We start from the raw sequence: 19,068 nt of genomic DNA, 5'->3' as shown, positions 1-19,068 counted from the left end.
GGCTCCAAAGGCTTGTGGATAGCTGCCCAAAGCCCGGGGTGCGCAGCGCTGCGCTCCCAGGGATTCGGGCTGCTGCCTGCTATCCGCAAGCCTGCAGAGCCTGGCAGGAACTCCCGCCGGGCTCCACAGGCTTGCGGAGAGCTGCCTGAAGCCCGGGGTGCACGGGCTTCGGGCTGCAGGCAGCTGTCTGCAAGCCTGCGGATAGCTTCACGAAGCCTGGAACGCAAGAGGGGTCGGTGCGCACCGACCCCTCTCGCTCTCCAGGCTTCAGCGAAAGCCTGCATTTGCTCCATAGGACACACACACTTTTCCCCTTCATTTTTGTAGGGGAAAAAGTGTGTCCTATAGAGCGAAAAATACGGTATATTGTTCAACCAAGGGTAGTGAAAACACTCAGAGGTGCGGTCCTTCCTTGCTAGAGTGGCTTGTACTTTCACCTTAGCCTTTTTCCTGAATGGGACAGCAATGTACGCTCTTCTGAGGACTCTCCTTATCTCCTTAACACTTTCATGTAGCATGTTCAAAAAGTTAAAGCCAGGTTCATTCAATGGCTGAGAGGCCCATTGTAAACTCTTTATATTAATTTTGTTTTTACTCTTTACACAGTACATGTGGACAACATTGGTGTTTTCCATTACATATTTATCCAGCTGAATAGTTGTGATTGAGGGTATGATTCATCTGCTAATGAGTGTATAGCACCAATTGATCTCCAGAGAAGGGTGGAGGAGAGAGAACACTTTTAGTTTGACATCAATTCCAATTGCTAACTCTATCACATATTTCCTTGGAGACAAAACACAAGCCATTAACTGCAGATCGCAAGTGAAACCACAGCTACTGGAGGCATAAAGCCCTTCTACAGAAGTTTAAGTAGAATGAATCAGTTGCTTCCAAACATCTTCGAACACATGCTCTTATTTCTTCCCAACACCCAATAAAAGTGCTTCTCATATATACAAATTGCACCTGAATATACTTGATTTAAAGACAGCTTCAAATTGGAACATTCTGAGGTTTTCCTAGAAGTAACCTCTTCCAACAGTGTCCTCAAGTATTGTTTCCAAAAGCAGCAATAAGTATGAAATACAGATTAACTTGTTTTTTCACAGAGTGGTTTTCTGGTCTGTTCACTGCATCTGATAAAAGTACTCATAGCTATTAGTTCAGAGCACTGTTTCGCATACAACTCCAATGAGACTATGTGGCCGTTCAGGCTTTGACCTCTTTGTTCTCTCCAGCCGCCGGGTTTCTGCTGTAGTAAAAGTACTCACATCCCCACAGCTCTCCAAGGGCGGGAGTCCCGGGTGCCTTCTAAAAGGCAGCGTATATGCCTTTGATGCAGATGAACACGCAGGGATCATTACCTTCACAAAAAAGGGGGGGAGTACAGGTTTTTTTACCTTATAACACCTTCCGTTCACATTTTTATATCAAGGGAGGAAAACAGTTACTTCTCATTATGAAAATCCCAACAATCTTAAAATGGGCCATTCAGTATGTTGAAAAAGAGTCAAGTCACATGTAAATTTAAGCCTGCACATAACTTTATTTATTTGGAATACTACCTAAAAAGACTCTAATTTAGTCTTTTATTGATGGGTCTATAGCACTTACTCCTAATGATAGCAAAACTATTCAGTAATCCAAATGAGTTGCATCCACTTTGCGTTTTATAAAGAATTTTTTTTTTTTTTAGGATAAAAGCAACAAGAGGCCTATGGCAAACAGGCTGGTTTCAAAACTTGAGCCATTTCCACTCCTTTCCTAGTTCAGTATGCAATTGGACAAGCAGGAAATAATCTCGTATTTGATAGTAACCTCGCAAACCAAAGCAGACGATCCATTCCCCCAGCACATACTCTTCTTCCCCTGTTTGTGGTGTTATTTGTGTATCTAAGACTTATCCGCCTTCCAGATCCAGACTTTAAAGGGCTGCAGATAATTGAAAGGTGCTGGTCCATATTTTTATGTTTTGCTAAATGAGTTTGGAGGCTTCATTCACAAGTATCATAGTCCTTTTGGTTATTTTCCAAGTGAGTAAAATATTATTCCATACTTGTCAGTAGTACTACATCAGTATATAATGAGTTTTTTTCCTGCATTAACATGATCACTACCTCCACAGGAAGTTAGCATATGTTTATCCTTCTTGCTGTTTCACTCTGCCATAGGGATGAATTTTATAAATTTTATAAATTCAGAAGTAAAAAGTTAATAAATAAAAAATATTGACACAGATTCACCACTTATTATCACTAGCTCCAGGCTTGGAGAAATGTGAAGAGAATTGTGACTAGATTTTTCCATCACCACATTCAGTACCTAGCATAAAAAGAATCCTAAACTGTTTGATTCTGACTGAACTATTATTTTTCCTTTCAAAAACCAAGTTGACACAGGCCAGTAAGACTTCCAAAACTGCAGCTACAAAATGAATCTGCATCCTGAAAGCCAAATATGTCAATTACAGTGAAGGAACATAGGAGTTCAGCTGCAATAATCAATTACCTGCTCAAGGAAGCTGGCACTGTGGATGGCTTCCTCCATGTGCTCCTCATCTGATTTTAAAACACATTTTATGTCTTCCACTAGTTCATGTATGTCAGGGGTCATGGTGCAGGATGACTGCTCTAGAAACCTTGCCACGAGCAGTTTAGTATCCATGTAGGATTTGTAGTCTATCAAAGACCAAGGCCGTGAGCGCAAGGCCTTTGCTCTCAGACTCTTTCGCAAAGTGACAGTAGCTAGTTCTGGTTTTAATTCTGTTTGGGTAGCAGCTTCACAACTCAGCACTGGACCTGAAAAGAAAAAGGAAATGCTTCTGGGTAGCATATACGTAGGCTTGCATCCAGCACTTCGAATTGCGCACAGCAGAGCATGTGATGTTTGCCAAACCCTCCTACCTCCCAAAAGAATAAGGCAGATCAGCTGTCTTTAGCTATAAAAAAAGGGAACCTGATAATCATAGGTCTTACAAAAGTGTAGAGTCAATCAGTATTAAGGATATATATATTTCAGAGAAGTATATGTTTTTATTATGACTTACTATGGTCATCCACACTCAACCATACTACTTGCAACTTGCACAATATTGCCTTTGATTGCATGATAGCAGTCTTGACTGCTTACTAGATGCAGAAAACTTAGTTGGCGTGAAATTTAATGGTGGCTTCAAATAATTCTAAATATTAGTATTGTATAGAATAGGCATACAACAGACTGGAACAGATGCTTATGAAGGTATTAGTATTTTCTAGCTCTGTTCCAGAAACTTGATCTGGCTTTGGCCCCAAAAGACTTCAGTTCAAATCCTGTATTTGCCAAAAATTCATTGGATGGGCGACTTCCGGTTTGAGATCACAAGCAGTAGGGAGCGCGGAAAAGCCGCTAAGAGCTTTTCCAAACTGCGTGGGGGCTTGGGGGCGACGCAAGGGCACTGCGACCCCCGAAACCTCAAGAGGGGACACCTTGAGGGATTAGCTATCCAGCAGCGTTGGAGCGGTTCCGAAGCTTTTTCGGGTTTTTTTTCTAAAGGATCCGGGAGCGACGGGACTGAGATCGCATATGGTAAGCTCTGCAGACCTCGCACAGCAATGCCTCTAGCTCCTACTGGGAAAGCAGCAAATTTCCATAACTTTAAGAACAGAGCCCTTAGTGCTTATGGAGTAATTTAGAACGAAAAACTGGGATCAAGCACTAAGTGAAAACTGGATGTTAAATGATTGAAAGTAAGGAACCCGACCTGTTTTTTCAGAGCTAATATGGCGCAGGGCATTCAATCGTAAGAGAGAAGAAAGGAAATGACTGAGCGCCCGCTGCGGAGAACTGAAAAGTGAAAGCCCTTGGCTATACTTCTAGCGAGGCAAAGGAAACAAAGGAAACAAACTATTATAAAAGTAACCGAACAGACTTTGTACTTTTTTCGGGGAAGAAGATACAGAATCAAAGGAATAAATGGAATAGAGTGGTTACAAAGTAGAACATTCTGACGCCACGAAGGGGGGGAGAAATATTTCGAGGCTGCAAAGGACGGAATAAATAAACAACCTGACCCTCTTCTGGAGTCCTCCGCTTCTGAAGTTTAACATGAAGAATTTTGTTTAAACACATAGAAGGGAAGGTCCCCCTTCCCTCTCCTTCGGTTTATTAACTTGGGAAACAACCTCCCCCCCCCCTTTAAGGAAGTCGGAGGTTTGTTCTCCTTGATATTGAAGTGTATGGGTCTACTCCTCCTTAGTTAAATTACACCATATCTTTTTTCTCTTCATATTTTTTCTATTTTTTATTTTTTATTTTTTACCTTTCTTAGATTTTTCGGCTTTTGAAGAGAGAGAAGCAAAGCCAGAACCTTGAGGACATATTAATACTTGGATTTTTATTTTTTATTTTTTATTTTTTTTATTATATTTTTTCCCTCCTGTTTTTTGCCTTTTCTTTTTTCCCTTAGGACTCCCCATAGGATTTTAGGACGTCAAGACATCTGTGTTCCTGCCCCTGTCTTCTCCACACCCTTCTCTTACAACCCGAATTTGGATTAAGCCAGCAAGTGGCTGAAGAATATAAATACTAACATTAACATTAGGAGATAGAAGCCAAGTAAAAACTCCGTGTTACCCTATTCTTCATATTTGGAACCCCAAAGGTGTGGTCTTCATTAAGCTGTGTTGCCAAGACTGGGCACAACTACCTGTCCAGTTTATGAAAAACTCTCCTTTCCTCTAAGAACAGCTCTGAAGCTTTTACGCCTCTTGTGGTTGGAGAGAATTTTTGTCTTTTGTTCTTTGCTGTCCCCCTTTTTGGGAATTTAACTCTTAAGTATTGACATAGCCTTCTGGGGGAAATCCTGGGGAAAATTTTGAATTGGAGTAATTAGAAAAAGAAATTTAGAAGTTTAGATAGAAAATAAGGATAAAGACTGTTGGAGGGAATCTTTGTTTGCTCTGTTTGACCTTCATATCTACCCCCTCTGTCTGACTCCCATATAGCTTATTGTTTACTGTTTACGGTGCTCCCTGTTTATAAATACCATCTAAAATAACATTACCATCTAGTAACTGGTATTTTGGAAGTGGCAACCTGAACGGGTAAAAGTGTATTGGAACAAAGTGATCAATAAGTTAACAGATAGGGTTCAGAGTGTGCGCCCCCTAGGGGAGAGAATAAGCATTGCAGGACATCTATTTTGAAACCGGTGAAGAAAAAAAATGGCAGGGAAAGATAGGGAAAAGGCAGGTGGAACACCATTGGAAAGGAAAACATCCCGCCAAGAGGAGATAAAGGATTTAGATTTTCTATGGTTAAAAATAAAGGAAGAATTTAAACAGAATGAAATACACCTGGAAAAAAAATTAGGAGAGATACATGAGTTAATAGACAAGAAAATAGAGGGAGCAGTAGGAGAACTGTCATGCAAAATTAAAGATTTGACATCCCGTTCGAAGGCTATGGAAGAAACAAACAAAAAAATTCAGAAAGAAATGAAAGAACAAAGAAAAGAGACAGATAAGATAAGAGATGAGATAGAAAATTTAAATAAAAACCAAGACCAAATCTTAGATAATTTGGCGATGATTGAAATGAAACAAAAACAGCTAAATTTGAAGTTTAGGGGAATAGGAGAAGAGATAAATGAAAACATTAAAGAAAAAATGATCCAAGAGCTAGCGAAATGGCTAGAATTGAAAGAAGAAGAGGTTGCATATACGATGGAAAACGCTTTCAGAATTAAAACAAAGGCTAAACAAATGAAATTTAAAAAAAAGCAGGAGACTGTTTGGTTATCTTTAACTCGATAGAAATGAAAAACATGATATTAAAAAGAAGTTTTCAGAAAAAATTAATTATTGATGGCAAACCGATCATTATTTTTAAAGAGATACCAACCAGACTCCTGCGCAAAAGAGAAGGGTACAAACATCTGACAAATGTCTTAAAAAAGAACAATATACAATACAGATGGGAGTTTCCTGAAGGGATTTCTTTTTTCTATAAGGATAAAAAATTTAGAATTGTTGAGATACAAGGTGAAGAAATTTATGCGTAGATATGAGAAAGAATTGGGAGGTATGGAGGAGAGACAGGAGGGAAGAGGTGGAGACCTGGAGGGGAGAGGAAAGAAGGGGGAAAGAGGAAAGGACCAAGAAGGGTTCAGAGACCAGGAAAGAAGAAGTAGGGAAGAAGAAGTTGACGAAGAAGAGGAAGAAGAGGAAGCAGCGGCAGAGGAAGCAGAAGAGGAGGAGGAAGAGAACAAAACCACTCGTATTTAAAACACTAAGTTTTTGTAGATTGAATAGTAGTCATTATAATGAATTTGAAAACTTTGTCATGGAATGTGAACGGTTTGAATGAAAAAGTCAAAAGGAATAAAATTGTGAATGTGTTGAAAAGAAAGAATTTGGACCTAATATGTTTACAGGAGACCCACGTAACTAAAAAGCATAAGCATATCTTGACACACAAAAAGCTGGGCCAGGAGTTTACAAATTGTACAACGGAAAAGAAAAGAGGGGTGGTAATTTATGTGAAAGAAAAATGGGACCCCAGAGTGATTTGTAAAGATAATGAAGGAAGAATTTTGGGAATACAAATTAACTTCCAAGGTGAAAAACTTAATGTGATAAATGTATATGCCCCAAATGTGAATAAGCCAGAATTCTTTAAGAAATTGGAACAAATGCTACTGGAATTAGACTCTAACAAGACGATCCTAATGGGAGACTTTAATGGAGTGCCAGAACCGGAATTAGACAAACAAATAGAAAAGGGGAAAAAGAAACAAGGGAAGCTGCCGAAATCCTTTAAAAACATGGAGGAAAACTTAGACTTAGTAGACATTTGGAGATATAAACATGCAATAGAGAAGCAATTTACCTTCTTTTCAGAACCATATAAGAGCTGGAGTAGAATTGATCAAATTTGGGTCTCTAGGGAGCTTACGCTAAGAACTACAAAGTGTGAAATCCAACCTAGAACCTTTTCGGATCATAACCCGGTTGCACTGGAAATAAAAGGTAGATCACTGGGTGGATTCAGATGGAGATTGAATGAATACCTACTAGAGAATGAAGAGGTTGTAGAAAAAGCTAAAGCCACCTTAAAAGAATATTTCAGCCTGAATCTCAATAATGAAACAACCCCAGACATAGTCTGGGATGCTAGTAAAGCGGTTCTAAGAGGGTTTTTTATACAGCAAAACAGCTATAGGAAGAAAGTAAGGGAACAAAAGAAAGAAGAAACTCTTAACCAGATAAAAGAGTGCGAGAAAAAATTAATAGTAAACCCGAAGGACGAACAAAATAGGCAAACAATTAAACTGCTACAATCGCAATACTCAATGTTAACAAACCAGGAAATAGAATGGAAAATTAAAGCAATGAAACAAAAATATTTTGAGTCAGCTAACAAAACGGGTAAATTACTAGCATGGCAGCTGAGAAGGAGACAAGAGCAAAGAGTAATAAACAAGATAAAAGTTGAAGAACGTCTAATTGAAGACCCAAAAGAGATCAAGGAGAACTTTCTGAAATATTATGAGAAGTTGTATAAAAAAGAAGATGAGGAAATAACTCAAATAGAAAAATATCTAGAAGATTATAGCGGGAAGACTATAACGGAGGAAGAAAAAATTCAATTAAATAACCCTGTAAAAATAGAAGAGATTCAGGAAGCAATAAAGAAGATGAAACCAGGGAAAGCGCCGGGACCGGATGGATTATCAGTTAAATATTATAAAGCATTAGAGAACCAATTAACCCCAGTCCTTTGTGACATCATGAATAAGATACTAAAAGAAGGGAAAATACCAGAGTCTTGGAGAGAGGCCTATATAACGATGATTCCCAAACCAGATATGGACAAATTGAACCTTAAGAATTACAGACCCATTTCATTATTAAATAATGATTATAAAATATTTGCGGAGGTGTTGGCAAACAGACTCAAGAAATGCCTAGTGAAATTAATACATAAAGACCAGGTAGGATTTCTTCCAAATAGGCAACTTAGAGATAACGTAAGGCATGCCATAAATATAATTGAGTACTTGGAACGAAAGAGCGAGATACCCGCAGCGCTGATCTTTGTTGATGCTGAAAAGGCATTTGATAATGTCTCTTGGCAGTTCCTACAGAAGAGTATGGAAAAAGCGGGGCTAGAGGGCGAGTTCATGAACGGAATAAAAGCGATATATTCGAAACAATCGGCGAAACTAATAATAAATAACAACTTAACAAACTCATTTAAAATAGAAAAAGGAACTAGACAAAGATGCCCTCTATCCCCGCTCTTATTTATTATGGCGCTAGAGGCAATTACAAACAAAATAAGAGCTACATCAGAGATCCAAGGGATTAAACTAGGAACAAAAGAGTATAAGCTAAAAGCGTACGCGGACGACCTGATGCTGTCACTGGAAAGTCCACAAGAAAGTGTGGGTAAGGCCTTGGAGATGCTAGAAGAATTTGGCAAGGTATCCGGCTCTAAATTAAATAAAGTGAAGACTAAAATGCTGATGAAGAATTTGGGCAAGGAGGAAAATGAAAAATTAGAATCACAATATGGAATTAAAGTGGCAAAAAAAATAAAATACTTAGGAATCTGGCTAACCAATAAAAATATAAATTTGATACAAGATAATTATCTTATGACATGGAAACAAATAAAGAAAGACCTGGATACCTGGAGTAGAGTGAAACTCTCATGGACGGGAAGGATGGCTGCAATAAAAATGAACTTACTTCCAAGAATGCTGTATCTCTTTCAAAACATACCAGTGATTAGAGGATCCAAACTTTTCACAGAATGGCAAAGAACTATCTCAAAATTTATATGGCAAGGAAAAAGGCCAAGAATTAGGTTCAAACTTTTAACAGATCGGAAAGAGAGAGGGGGATTTTCGATACCCAACTTGAAATTATATTTTGAGGCAGCCTGTCTCTGTTGGATTAGGGATTGGATTAATTTGGAAAACTCCGACTTGCTGGATCTTGAGGGGTTTGACAATAGGTTTAGCTGGCATTTCTATTTATGGCAAAATAAAGGAAAATCACATAAAGGATTCACAAGTCACATCGTTAGGGGCTCTCTCTATGAAGTCTGGGAGAAAAACAAAAAGCTCCTAGAGGAAAAAACACCCTGGTGGCTTTCGCCAGTTGACATTTCAACGATTAAAAAAGTAAATATGGAAGGGAAAAGACTTACCTATGAAGATTTATTAATAAGATCAGAAAACAGATGGAAGATGAGAACATATGAAGAGCTGAAAGGTAATTTAACAAGTTGGCTACAATTCCACGAAATAAACGCAATATGGGCAGATCATAAAAAAGTAGGGATGAACGAGAAGAAATCCAAATTTCAGACAGAAATAATTGAGGGTAATTGTAAGTTACTATCTAAAATGTACGACTTATTTTTGGAGTGGGATACGAAAGACGAAGAAATAAAGGAAGTGATGACTAGATGGGCAATGGATCTGGGATATAACATAGACTATGATAAGTGGCGGAATTTATGGACTAACGGAATGAAATTCACAGCATGTGCAACACTAAGGGAAAACTTAGAAAAGATGATGTACAGGTGGTACATCACCCCGGCAAAACTGGGGAAGATGTACAAAACAGCTAGTAAGTCTTGTTGGAAATGTAAAACTAGAGAAGGTAATTTTTTCCACATGTGGTGGACATGCGAAGTAATGAAGAAATATTGGGAAGGCATTTATAATGAACTAAAAAAAATATTTAAATATACCTTTACTAAAAAGCCGGAGGCCTTCCTATTGGGTATAATTGGGGATGAAATTAAAAAAGAAGATAAAACATTATTTCAATATGCCACAGCTGCTGCTAGATTATTAATTGCCCAAAATTGGAAAAGCCAAAGTATCCCAGAAATTAGAGATTGGCAAACAAAGTTATTTGAATTTGTACAACTTGCAAAAATGACACAAAAAATTAGAAACCAAAAAAATACAAAGTTTACGAATGACTGGAAAAAATTCATGACCTACATTGAAGAGAACTATAAGAACATAAAAACCACAGCAGGATTGATTTAGATCTTATGATGTATAAGTCTATTATAATTAGTAACTGCAAGAGAAATAAATTATTTAATGTAAAAAGCCTGAAACCAGTAGGGATGGAAGTCAATAGGTGTACAAAGGAAGGATTAAAGTATCTAGAGATATAAAGAGACAATTGAACAAGCAAAGAAGTGTAAAAGGAAATAGTCATTATGTTTAGAAATCTGTTTTATTTTATTTTGATGTAATGGCTGTAACCGTTTTTCTTTTCGTGTTTTTGTTTTTTCGTGCTGTCATTGTTTTTCTTTTGATCACTTAAGCAAAAATTAATAAAAAGAATTTTTTTTAAAAAAATATTCATTGGATGGGCTTTAACTCTACCACTAGACCGGCAACTCATAACCAGAAAATAAGATGGTAAAACTGTTTGTGATAGTACTACTATAAGGCGACCCCTATTTTTTTGAACCCAAAATTAAGAAATCAGTATTTTAAACATCAAACAGTGGACTTCCGGGGGCGGCGCGAACGGCAGTGGTGGTCCTCTTTATTTTGTGAAGAGGAAGCTCTACAGAAACGGGTCGTCCGCTATGGCGAAGCGGAGACCTGCGTTGGAAAACCACAGGCAGCGATAGCCTGTGGCCGTGGGACTCGTCGGGCACCATTTGCATGCCCAGAAACGTCAAAGGTACCCCGTAAGGGGCTCCGGAGCGTGAAAGGGCTAGCACGGTGCTGTGAGTCAATCGCTCTTTCTGTGGGGACGAAGCCGCGAAGCTGCTGCCGGTGAGCGCTGACCTTCTTCCTGGGACAATTCGGCTACAAAACAACTACTCGTGAGTAGGTGAAGCTAATTGATTTTGAGACTAAATTTGTGGAAATTTGGCACTGAAGTGGGAGGCGCAACCAGGAAGTCCGTCTCCCGGCTCTGCATAAAGATCCAAAGCAGAGACACTTAATTTTCTAACTGCCCTGGAAACTACTTTTTTAAAGAGCATTTTTCCAAGCATCAATTGAATTTAGCTTATCTTTTACCCGTGGATTTTACCCTATACCTGTGGATATATCTTTCCTTCTTATGGATTTACAAATTCTTTGAGAGACTGTGGCTGCAACCGGGCTGCCAGATTGTTAGAGCTGTCAGTCTGTTGGAATTGTTACAGTGGATTGCTACATTGAGTTGCTACATTGGAAACTCGCATTCTTTGAGACATTGTAAGTACTTAAGGATTGGCTCTGCAAAAACTAAAGGTTTAAGGTCTTTGGAAGATTGGGGCTGTTGGACATTGATAGTAAACTTTTGAAAGACTTTGAATAACTTGGCATATTGTTTGAACAGTAACTTCTCTCTACTAAGAAACAGTCAGTGTTCCCCTAGTGGATCACTGAAAATTTGCAACTGCTGGGGGATTTTTCCATTCAAGGGCTTGTGGATTCCCATGGGAATTGTTAATCGTGAGACTGACCTTGGCGCATAGACAGTGGTGGGATGAGTGGGAAGACAAGATCAGGAAAAGCCAAAACACAACAAACTACTATAACTTCATAGCTGCGCAGATCATCGGTTCCTATTGTCTCCGTGACACAACAGGAAGATTTAGAGCAAGCAAGGCCTGAAGGAATGGCCACAGGTGGAGACACATCAGTATTAGATAAAATTCTTGGAAAACTAGACGATCTGTGTAAGCAAGTGAATGAACATTCAACTAAATTAGACCAAAACACAGCTAGTGTAAACAATTTGACCCAACAAGTTGGCTTAAACGCACAGGCAATTGGGAAATTCTTGGAAACCACCACTGAAAATCGTAAAATTGCAGAGGAGGCCCAACGGAAGGTGGAAGCCGTGGAACAGGAAATAAAACCTATGCGCAAACAGATTGGTGACCATCAGGCATACCTTTCCATGGTGGACCTGAAAAGTAAAGAAAATAATTTGAGACTGAGGTCAGTCCCAAAACTTGAAAAGGGTGATTTGAAGGATTATCTGACAAAAGAATTTGCAGAATTTTGGTCTTTGGAAGAAGATAAGGACTTTAAAATATTAACTGCATTCAGACTTGGAAGAGGAGGGAGGAAGGACAAGTCTAGAGACTGCCTGATCTCCCTCAGATCGAAAGAAGAAAGAGACAAGATACTGAGTGCACACTATCAAAAGACTTTAAATATTCAGGATATCAACGTGGAAATCTACAAGGACATCCCGAAACACCTATTGGAACTTAGATCTGACTACAAAGATTTGGTGACACTATTGAAAGGAAACAGCATCATTTTCAGATGGGAGTTCCCCCAGGGACTATCTTTTACTTTTAGGGGGAAGAAGGTTAAAATCAAAACAGCTGAAGACAAGGAAAAATTTTTGAGTGACTACGGAGAAGACCTTCAGAAAGGGACCGAAGGTGAACTAGGAGCCTTAGGACCTGGACCACTAAGTTCTGTACCTACACCTTTGGGTTCTGTGGACCCGAAGCAAGCGACACCACCGCCAAAGGGAGAATAAAAATACTTCAGCATGTCTTTGCAACTACTAACTTGGAACATTCGTGGCTGCAATTCCCCGAAGAAAAGGAAGAAGATTTTTCATATATTAAAAAAGGAGCAATTAGATCTAATTTGTCTACAGGAAACGCACGTGACTAGGCTTCATAGGAAAGTTTTAATTAACAAGAGACTGGGTCAAGAATTTATCTCATCTGACAGAGTGAAGAAGAGAGGAGTTGTTATTTACGCAAGAGAAAGCCTGTCTCCAAAATTTCTTTTTAAAGATGAACATGGAAGGATTGTGGCAATTGAAATTCAGGTTCAAGGAGAAAAAATTTTGATTTTAGGAATTTATGCACCAAATGAGGGGAAGTCGGAATTTTACAAGAAGTTGCATGAGACAATGCTGGAGCATATTGACTATAACAACATCATCATGATGGGAGACATGAATGGGGTGGTGTCCATGAACATGGATAAAGCACAAAGCCAAAACATAACAAAAGAGGGCAGACTGCCAAAGACTTTTTTTGAACTAACTGAAAATATGGACCTGATTGATATCTGGAGAACAAAAAAACCCCTAGGAAGAGAAGGGACTTTTTTTCTGAAGCTAAAATGACATGGACAAGAATTGACCAAATATGGATAACTAGAGGACTGGCACCAAAGACTAGAAAAGTGGAAATCTGCCCAAAAACCTGCTCCGACCATAATGCAGTTAAGATGGAAATGAGACTAACTACAACTGGCTCCTTCAGATGGAGGATGAATGACACCTTACTAAGAGATCGAGAGATTGTTAAGAAGGCCCAAAAAAATTAGAAGGACTATTTTGAAGTAAACCTGAAAACTACAGTGGAAAAAAGAATAATCTGGGACGCAAGCAAAGCAGTTATGAGGGGGTTTCTGATACAGCAGAATGCAATAAAGAGGAGAACCCAAAATGAGAAAAAAGACAAAATTTTGGAAAAAATAAAAGAAGGGGGGGAAAAGTTAAGATCGAAACCTAAGTCACAGGAGATCTTGAGAGAAATTAAATTATACCAAGTACAATATATGAAATTAGTAGACAAAGAAGTTGAATGGAAAATTAAGCAAATGAAGCAAAAAACTTTTGAATCGGCAAATAAATGTGGAAAACTGCTGGCATGGCAGCTGAAAAAAAGACAGAAGTTGAATACGGTAACCAATCTTGAGATAGAGGGGAGAAATATACAGAATCCTGTGGATATTAGAAAGTGCTTCCAGAGATACTTCAAACAACTTTACACGCAGGGGCCGCAGAAAGAGTTTGACATAGACCAATTTTTAAGGACAAATGGACCACAAGAATTATCTCAAGAAAATAAGATAATATTGAACTATGGGATAACAGAACAGGAGATTGAAGGTGCCATCCAGAATATGCAACTGGGCAAATCTCCAGGGCCGGACGGGTTAACCTCCAAGTACTATAAGACGTTGAAAGACTACTTAACTCAACCACTAAAGGAGGTGTGCAACGAGATAATGGAGGGGAAGAAGGCACCGGAGTCGTGGAAAGAAGCTTTCATCACGCTTATACCAAATTCCGAAGCTGAAAAGACACAACTTAAAAACTACCGTCCCATATCCCTGCTAAATGTGGATTACAAAGTTTTTGCAGACATTTTAGCCAACAGACTGAAAAGAGTGTTAAATGAAGTAATACACAAAGATCAGGCAGGCTTTCTCCAAGGTAGACATTTGTCCGATAACACAAGGAACATTATCGATATACTGGAGTTATTGCAGGCGAACACAAATACAAAAGCAGTGTTAATCTTTATTGATGCGGAGAAGGCCTTTGACAACATTTCTTGGAGTTTTATGAAAAAAAACCTTAAGGGAATGGGTGTGGGATGAGGGTTTGAAAATAGTATAGAAGCAATCTATTCGGAACAAAAAGCAAAATTGATAGTTAATAATGTGGTGTCAGAAGAGATTAAGATTGAAAAAGGAACACGACAGGGGTGCCCTATCTCTCCATTGCTATTTATTTCGGTCCTGGAGGTGCTCTTGAATATGATTAGGAAGGACCAGTTGGTTAAAGGTGTTCAGGTCGGAGCCAAACAATATAAACTTAAAGCCTTTGCAGATGACCTGGTTTTGACGTTGCAGGAGCCAGAATCTAGTACGAAAAGAGTGTTAGAACTGATTCAGGAGTTTGGTCAGGTGGCAGGATTTAAATTAAATAAGCAAAAAACCAAAGTATTGGAGAAAAATATGACTTTAACGGAAATAGAAAAGCTTCAGAAAGAGACAGATTTAAATGTGGTGAAGAAAGTGAAATACCTAGGGATAAATATGACAGCTAAAAACCTGAACTTATTTAAAGACAATTATGAAAAATGTTGGTCAGAGGTAAAAAAAAGATCTAGAAATATGGTCAAATTTGAAGCTCTCCTTGTTGGGTCGAATTGCTGCTATAAAGATGAATGTATTGCCAAAAATGTTGTTTTTGTTTCAGACCTTGCAGATTGTGGACAGAATCGACTGTTTCAAGAGGTGGCAGAGAGATATTACTAAATTTGTCTGGCAGGGCAAAAAGCCCAGAATAAAATTTAAAATACTGACTGATGCTAAAGAAAGAGGGGGGTTTGCCCTGCCAGACATGAAGTTATATTATGAATCAGCAGCTTTCTGCTGGATAAAGGACTGGCTACTTCTTGAAAACACTGACATTCTGGATTTGGAAGGGTTCAACAATGCGTTTGGGTGGCATGCATATTTGTGGTATGACAAGGTTAGAGCTCATAAAGCATTTAAGAACCATATTGTCAGGAAAGCAGTTTTTAATGTCTGGACAAGATATAAAGATTTATTAGAAAACAAGACCCCAAGGTGGTTGTCACCTATGGAAGCTAAGGCTCTGAAAAGACTCAATATGGAGGCCAAATGGCCGAAATATTGGGAGATATTAGAACATGATGGGGATACATGGAGATTGCAGAGTTTTGAGAAATTAAAAGATAAAGTGCGAGACTGGCTACACTATTACCAAATCAGAGAGGTTTTTAATATGGACAAGAAAATAGGTTTCCAGGTGGAAAAATCGAAATTAGAAACGGAATTGTTAGAACCTAAAACTAAGGTACTGTCAAGAATGTACAACTTGCTGTTAAAATGGAATACTCAGGATGAAACGGTCAAATCAGCTATGATTAAGTGGGCACAAGATATTGGTTATAACATTATGTTTGCTGACTGGGAACGGTTATGGACCACTGGTATGAAATTTACGGCATGTAATGCCTTGAAAGAAAATATTATGAAAATGATTTACGGGTGGTACATGACACCAGTCAAGCTTGCAAAGATATACCATTTGCCTGACAATAAGTGTTGGAAATGTAAGGAAACTGAGGGAACATTCTTTCACCTCTGGTGGACGTGCCCAAAGGTAAAGGCTTTCTGGGAAATGATCTATAATGAACTGAAAAAGGTTCATTAAGGAAGTATACCTTCCTTAAGAAACCAGAGGCCTTCCTCTTGGGCATTGTTGACCAGAAAGTGTCAAAGAAGGATAGAACCTTTTTTATGTATGCAACAACAGCAGCAAGAATACTTATTGCAAAGTATTGGAAGACACAAGATTTGCCCACCTTGGAAGAATGGCAGATGCAATTGATAGACTACATGGAATTGGCAGAAATGACTGGCAGAATCCAAGACATGGGAGAAGAACAAACAGAAGAAGAATGGAAGAAATTTAAAGATTATCTGCAAAAACATTGTAAATTATTTGAATGTTAAAGTGATGCAGGATAGTGAGATAATGTGGCATTAGTGACAAAGCTGAAAGGAATGTGCAAAGATGTTTTATGAGTAACAACTAAAGAAACACAGTTAAATTAATTAAATGACGGGGGATTAGAAGATAAGCGGATAGCAGTGGGAATGGTTAATTTAAAAGAAATTAAGAAATATTAAAATTAGTCAAAATAGAGGAAGAATTTGCTGAAACTAAATTGGAAATTTGAATACAGAAAAGGGAGATGTGAGGAAGTCAGGAAAGTAAGCTATATGAAATTAAGAGTTGATCTTATAAATTTTTGTTTGGTTTTTGTGCTTTTTATCGTGTTCCCTCTCTCCCTACTGGGTCCTTCTCCTGCATCGCTAGGGAGCCATACCACCACTCTGGGCTCCGATGGCAGTTCCCTGACATTAGGGTTGCCATATTTCTACAGTATCTGAATGGTAAAGTGCAAATACAGTCCTAACACTTCATCTACTATTTGTAGTAGTATGCAAAATGACATCCCTGAAGATGTATTTTACAAAATTGTTGCTAGGATTAAGAAACTACTAAGGAATACACACTAACCAGACAGACACACAATTTTTACATTAGTTAACTTGCTCCTCCAAGGCATCAGTCCAATTACAGATCAAAAAGTCTTAAATGCAAATACAGTGGTACCTCAGGTTAAGTACTTAATTCGTTCCGGAGGTCCGTTCTTAACCTGAAACTGTTCTTAACCTGAAGCACCACTTTAGCTAATGGGGCCTCCTGCTGCCGCCGCGCCGCCGGAGCACGATTTCTGTTCTCATCCTGAAGCAAAGTTCTTAACCTGAAGCACTATTTCTGGGTTAGCGGAGTGTGTAACCTGAAGCAAATGTAACCTGAAGGGTATGTAAGCTAAGGTACCGCTGCAGACCTCTTTTATTTTTCAGCCTGAAATGGCTGCTTACCTGGCTCTTGGGTGGGCAGCAGTTGCGGCCTAGCACGGCTTCCCCTCTTCCACCAGGGGGACAAAAAGCCTATTTGTCATGACTGGCAACTGGGACCTCCTTTGCCACTGTGGATGGCAGGATAACCTGCTAACACCAAAATTTGAACTGCCCAATTGGGCAAAAACAGGGTCAGAGTCTAGGTCTTCACTCCCGTCCACTGGCTGAAAATAAAAGTGAGTGGGTCCACAAATGAAAGCTATAGTAAATTTCCTTAGGGGAAAACCCCAGTCACCTCTTGGTGGAAATCCATGCAGCACAGGATCACTTTTTGATCGTTTCCTGAGAGGCTTGAGGACTGTCTTGGAGGTTCCTGCAGGGACTAAACTGGCATCTGGATGCAAGGTGGTCTCTCTAGTTATAGAATTACGTTCATCACCACCTACTGCAAAAACAAAGTACAACAACAACAAATGTTTATTCGGCTTTACGCCCATCATGAAACACAACACAACAAAACAAATCAAATAAAACAGCGGACTCGTACAAACCACAAGTAGTATAACACAGTTCGCAACTCACAAGGACGGATAGTAGCCATTCATAAAAAGTTTAAGATTAAGATTAAAAAATTTTGGCACTACACTAAAATCAATATCTGATGTCATTATAGAAAATTCTTATAACTATCAATAATCAGCTAACATTCCGTTCCGTCTCTTGTACGAGAGGACGGCTGTTAGGAATTTAGCAACCTGTAGGGTAATATAAGGATCCACATCTTGAAGAACCCAGGCGAGCTGTAGGTCTACTGGTTTGTCAGCCATAGGCTGGATTATGGAGTTTAGTATACTAGCGCGGGCTGAACTGTACAAAGGGCAGATAAACATAACATGATGTAGAGATTCAGATGTTTTCATTTCACAAGCACACATTGAAGGGACTTGGCCCTTAGTGAATCTATGTCTCAGCACATTTGTTGGAAAGACATTGAACCTAGCTCTAATGAAGGCATATCGGTGAGACGCGGCCATAAGCGATGTTAAGTAGGACGGAGCGCGGTAGATAGGGGTTATACCGAAATTTAACGGCGAACAGGCTCCACCGCCAGCTATGAAATTTTGGTATAGCTCCGCATCATCCAGCCTTTGATTTATACACCTTTTTGCCACATTTAGATCCAGTTTGAGCAATTCACTGGGCGAGATCTCATAGGACAGCAATTTGGCATGGATTTTTCCTGACCACAAATTTGTGAAGTCATCCCGCCACATGCATTGAATTAGATAGTGGTTCGGGAGTTTATGCCATAGGGATATCCAATAGATCAAAACTCTCCTCCATATAACTAACTCCACTGAGGAGATCTTCATTTCTAAGCGAATAGCCGCATTACTTACGCATGTTGGTAATTTTAGAAGTCGGCGTAAGAATTGGCTTTGAAGTGTCTCTAAAGGTGAGAGGTTTGCAAAGGCAGCCCATAAAGGTGCAGCATAGGCCATTGTGGCCATCACTTTGATGCTATACACTTTCAAGGCCGCAGGGATGAATAAGGCCCCCTCAGAGTAGAAAAAACGGAGGAGGGAGTGTGATAGGGCTTTTGTCTTGTTTTGAAGATATTCAATGTGCGCTTTCCACCCTAAATTATATTGAAAATAAATTCCTAAGTATTTAAATTTATGTACTTGTTCGATTTTCGTGCCCTCCAGCTTCCATGAATAAAGTTTTTGACTCCTTGAAAATATCAGTACTTTAGACTTGGTGTGGTTGATAGACAGATGATTAGAATGGCAATATGTCGCAAAAATCTTTAGTGCCCTCCTTAAACCCACTCTGGAGTAAGAGAGTAGTACTGCATCATCTGC

The 19,068-nt window shown here is 39.0% G+C and overlaps 1 protein-coding gene across 1 annotated transcript; it reads right to left on the bottom strand.

Moving 5' to 3' along the window:
* Positions 1-539: 539 nt before the first annotated feature.
* Positions 540-17,700, bottom strand: LOC310827277 (endosomal transmembrane epsin interactor 1-like; the record flags this gene model as incomplete). The annotated part of the gene is made up of 3 exons (XM_083703048.1): positions 540-1,367; positions 2,512-2,801; positions 17,499-17,700. The coding sequence occupies 3 exons, from the start codon at positions 17,698-17,700 to the stop codon at positions 1,167-1,169; spliced, it is 693 nt and encodes a 230-aa protein (XP_083559174.1). The 3' UTR covers positions 540-1,166.
* Between the last annotated feature and the right edge of the window lie 1,368 nt (positions 17,701-19,068).

The sequence above is a fragment of the Podarcis gaigeae genome (genome assembly GCF_964106915.1).
Source record: "Podarcis gaigeae genome assembly, chromosome: 11".
NCBI classification, from domain to species: Eukaryota; Metazoa; Chordata; class Lepidosauria; order Squamata; family Lacertidae; genus Podarcis; species Podarcis gaigeae.
Note: the sequence above shows the minus strand (reverse complement) of the source record. Positions and strands in the feature narration are given on the sequence as shown.